At 49.2% G+C, this 4,177-nt stretch overlaps 1 protein-coding gene across 1 annotated transcript; it reads left to right on the top strand.

Moving 5' to 3' along the window:
- Positions 1–2,925: 2,925 nt before the first annotated feature.
- Positions 2,926–3,868, top strand: OR2AT4 (olfactory receptor family 2 subfamily AT member 4). Its single transcript, XM_008267736.4, is given in 2 exon segments — positions 2,926–3,225; positions 3,227–3,868. Coding segments are annotated over 2 exon segments (942 nt in total).
- Positions 3,869–4,177: the final 309 nt, after the last annotated feature.

Genomic DNA, 4,177 nt, shown 5'->3' with positions numbered 1-4,177 from the left:
TAACCAAGAGGCAAAGGACTTGACCTTAAGCAGGTGACCTGAGCAGGGCAGCCCTTGCCCTCTCCCTTATGGGCATGGACCATCCTGCCAAATATATGGGGACACTGAGAACATGGCTCAGTGAATTGGAACCCCTCAGAGACCTGGTCTTCAAACCTCTCACTGTACAGGGAGGAAAACTTAGGCTGTGGGGAAGAAGGATGGTTACAGCCAGCAAATGGCAGGGCTGGTCTGGGAGCCAGGATTCTTGGCTGCCAGGAAGGCAGGACAGCCTCACAGCAGGCTGATTCCAGGAATACCCTCTGCTCTCGCCCCTTGCCAGCAGTGGCCTTGGAAGCGAGCCCATCTTCCTCTGACCCCCAGGTTCTTGTGTGTTGATGGCACATCACCACACCCTGTCAGGGCTGTGTGTTGAGAGATGATGGCTGTGGAGTGTCATGCAAGGCTGGACATCCAGGTGATGGGGTTTCCTGTCTTTTCTTGCCAGCTCTGGGTCATAGACCACTCCCACAGGGAAGACAACTGGGGCAAGTTCAGTGCCCTGGGAAATGTCCTTTTGGCCCTAAGCCTGTGACTGCATCACTGGGAGGTAACATATAATTCAAAATAAAGTAAGAACTATAAGAAAGTCCAGCCAAATTCTGGTATTTCTGGTGGTGGCTTAGGTGATTGGTGCTATGAAACAGCCCATGTTAAATTCCTACCACATTTCTGGAGCCCTGCTTTGCTGGTGGCCTGCACCTGGGCTGCTTCTTAAATAGTCCAGCACCGCCTGGCATGGAAAAGCCATGGACCATCTGCACAAAACTGGACAAAGAAAGAAAGAGCAGAGCAGCTGGGCTTGATGGCCTGTTAGAGCCCAAGTGGTTTTGACCTGAGATTTTATCTCTCCAACCCCCACATCACCCTAACCCACGGATCAGCCCATGACTGCTTCTCTGAATGCAGGATTGTCCAGGGCCATGTAGCTTTCATTCCTCTGGGTTTGAGGAAAATCTGGCCACCAAAATCTGTTGGGAAAGGGTTCTGGTTAACTGAAGGCTGACTCTCTGTTTGAAACAGGTTCACTCTTCTGCCAGATCCTGGGGTGTTATTTCAAAGGATCCTTTGTGTTGCCAGACACCAATTTAGTGCCTATCATACAGAGACGCAGAGAAAAACCCGAACTCTAATTTTGTATGATGCCATCAATGGCAAAATCAAAAAGGCAAAAACTGTTCCACATTGGAAACTTGGACTTCAGGATTCTCCAGGAGATACATACAAGGCAAGTGCTTTGCTCTGGAAAGCAAAGACCAGCACAGAGGTGGGCATTTGGCTTAGTGATTAATACGCTGCTTAGGATGCTTGCAACCAGTATCAGAGAGCCCAAGTTTGAGTCCCAGCTCTGCTACCAATTCCTGCTTTTTGCTACTGTTCACCCTGGAAGACAGCAGGTCATGGCTTCAGTAGGAACCTGGACTGAGTTCCGCTCCTGTCTTTAGCCTGGCCCAACCTTAGCTACTCTGAGTGTTTGAAAAATGATCCAGGAGATGGGAGATCTCTCTATGTGTCTATCTCTTTCTCTGCCTCTCAAATAAATAATTTGATTAAAAAAAAAAAAGAATTCCAGCTCCTTTAACAAAAACAAAAAACAGCAGTCCAGGCACCTGGGAAGCCCCCCTTTCCTTGTGCACAGTCTCTAGTCTATGGTTGGGACATTTTCCCAGTTTCTATATTAGTGGTTGCATTCATGAAGATGATTTGTTAGAAAAGTGGGAAATCAGAAGTGGCTCAGGACAATAAGGGGAACCACTGGGATTAAAGAGGCAATGATGCTGTTGCTCATGTGGACTTGCCCCGGGGGTTGCTCCATCCAAGTGGCACACCTAGAGCAGAGGGTGAGTCAGCGCTTTCCTTCAACCCAAAATGCCTGGGCTGGGAGCTGAAATGTTCATTTCTGAGCCTCTGGGGTTCTTCTGCCTTGGAGCAGCTGCTGCCAACATATTTTGGGTTTTTTTCTCTTTCAACAACACCTCCCAAGGCCTCCCAGGTCACCAGGACCCTTTCCAACCAGGGGCCGGGGGAGTCTGCTGCATAGCGGGCATGCCGAGGCCAAACAAGAGCAGTTGCTGAGTGGCAGCAGCCAAGATGGAGGGAAATTCACTGGATGACAGAGAGAGGCGTGGGCTCTCCAGGGCTGCCTGGGGTGGGAGAAAACATTGTCAGGACCCTAGTCAGGGATAACTTCTCACCACACTTGCAGTTTTGGAACATGACAACAAGCCCTGCCCCCAGAGAGGGGACACAGAACTCCAGAGAGACAGTAGAAGCCCTGCAGCAAACCAGCGGGAGAACAGGGAGACAGGCCCTTTAGTGATTATGGTGGAAGATACTTGCTGCTGTGAACCTTGGATAAATCAGGGCTCATGAGCGACTGGGGACAATGATGTCCTTTTGTAAAACTTGAAGCAAAGGTTGAAAGAGAAAGGAACTCGGGGGCCAGATGAGAGATCTTAATCCGCCAAGAAGACCATATGGGAAATGGAATAGGACACCAGGAGGAGTTCTGCCAAGCAACTGCAATGAAATTATTATTAAATTTTAAAATTATTAAATAATTATTGCTTAGTATCTTTACCCCTGGAATTTCAGACCCATCAATTTGTCACCTATACCTCACACAGAGTGTATGGTTTGTGTAGTGTAGACAATTTCTCATGGTTGATTTTTAAAAGGGAAGAGGCAATTCTAGAAAGGGCTGAAGAAATTTGATATGGGACACAACCCATCCCCTGTGCTCTAGACTGCAAATTACATAAATACAGTCGTGTTCATGACCTTTCTGGAATTCTCACCCCGGAACCTCTGGTTGTTCTGTTTGCAGAGGAGCCTGGTTTGCAGATGTCTCACTACCCACCTCCTGAGCATCCAGCTTTAGCCCCCATGGAGACCACAGCCTGTAATGGATCAGGAGATGACTCACCTGTCTTCTACCTGGCAGGCATCCCCTCTCTGCCGGAGCACCTCTTCCTTCCCATCTTCTTTATCTTCCTCCTCCTCTACCTGCTCATCCTGCTGGGTAATGCCCTGATCCTGGGGGCTGTGCTGGCAGAGCCTAGCCTCCACAAGCCCATGTACTTCTTCCTCATCAACCTCTCAGCCCTGGACATCCTTTTCACCACGACCACCGTCCCCAAGATGCTGTCTCTATTCCTGTTTGGGGACCACTTCCTCAGCTTTCCTTCCTGCCTGCTTCCTGCAGATGTACCTCTTCCATAGCTTCTCCTGTTCAGAAGCCTTCATCCTGGTGGTCATGGCCTATGACCGCTATGTGGCTATCTGCCGCCCACTGCACTACCCTGTCCACATGACCCCACAGACCAATGCTGCACTGGCAGCCAGCGCCTGGCTCACTGCCTTCCTCCTGCCCGTCCCAGCAGTAGTAAAGACCTCCCAGATGGCATACAACAGCATTGCCTACATCCACCACTGCTTCTGTGACCACCTGTCTCTGGTCCAGTCCTCCTGCTCCGACACCACCTCCCAGACCCTCATGGGCTTCTGCATCGCCATGGTGGTGTCCTCCCTGCCCCTCCTGCTGGTGCTTCTCTCCTACGCCCACATCCTGGCCTCGGTGCTTCGCATCAAGTCTCGAGAAGGCCGCTCAAAAGCCTTTTCCACCTGCAGTTCCCACCTCCTGGTGGTGGGCACCTACTACTCATCCATCGCCGTAGCCTACGTGGCCTACAGGGCTGACCTGCCCCTCGACTTCCACATCACGGGCAATGTTGTGTATGCCATTCTCACTCCTGTTCTCAACCCCCTCATCTACACACTGAGGAACAAGGATGTCAAGGCAGCCATCACCAAAATGACCTGTCCCTAGGCACCAAAGAATGGTAGGAAACCCTGATTTAAAAAGGTAACTAGATCTTTTCTCATGGAAAACTACAAAATCTAAGCAGCAAGGTAGCTAGAACAATAACTCCCAAAATATACTCCCAGGTATTCCTCTATTATAATCAAACTATGACTTTTGTTTCTTAATTCACAGACCAAATGGATAGCAATTTCATATTCAGCCTTTAATCTGTGAACCTCAGATTTCACAAGACTGAATAAAACTGAAGGCCATTTTAAAAAATATTTATTTTATATATTTGAAAGACAGAATGACAGAGAGAGGGAGAGACAC

The sequence above is a fragment of the Oryctolagus cuniculus genome, chromosome 1, assembly GCF_051225735.1.
Source record: "Oryctolagus cuniculus isolate XC-2025 breed Fujian yellow rabbit chromosome 1, ASM5122573v1, whole genome shotgun sequence".
NCBI classification, from domain to species: domain Eukaryota; kingdom Metazoa; phylum Chordata; class Mammalia; order Lagomorpha; family Leporidae; genus Oryctolagus; species Oryctolagus cuniculus.
Note: the sequence above shows the minus strand (reverse complement) of the source record. Positions and strands in the feature narration are given on the sequence as shown.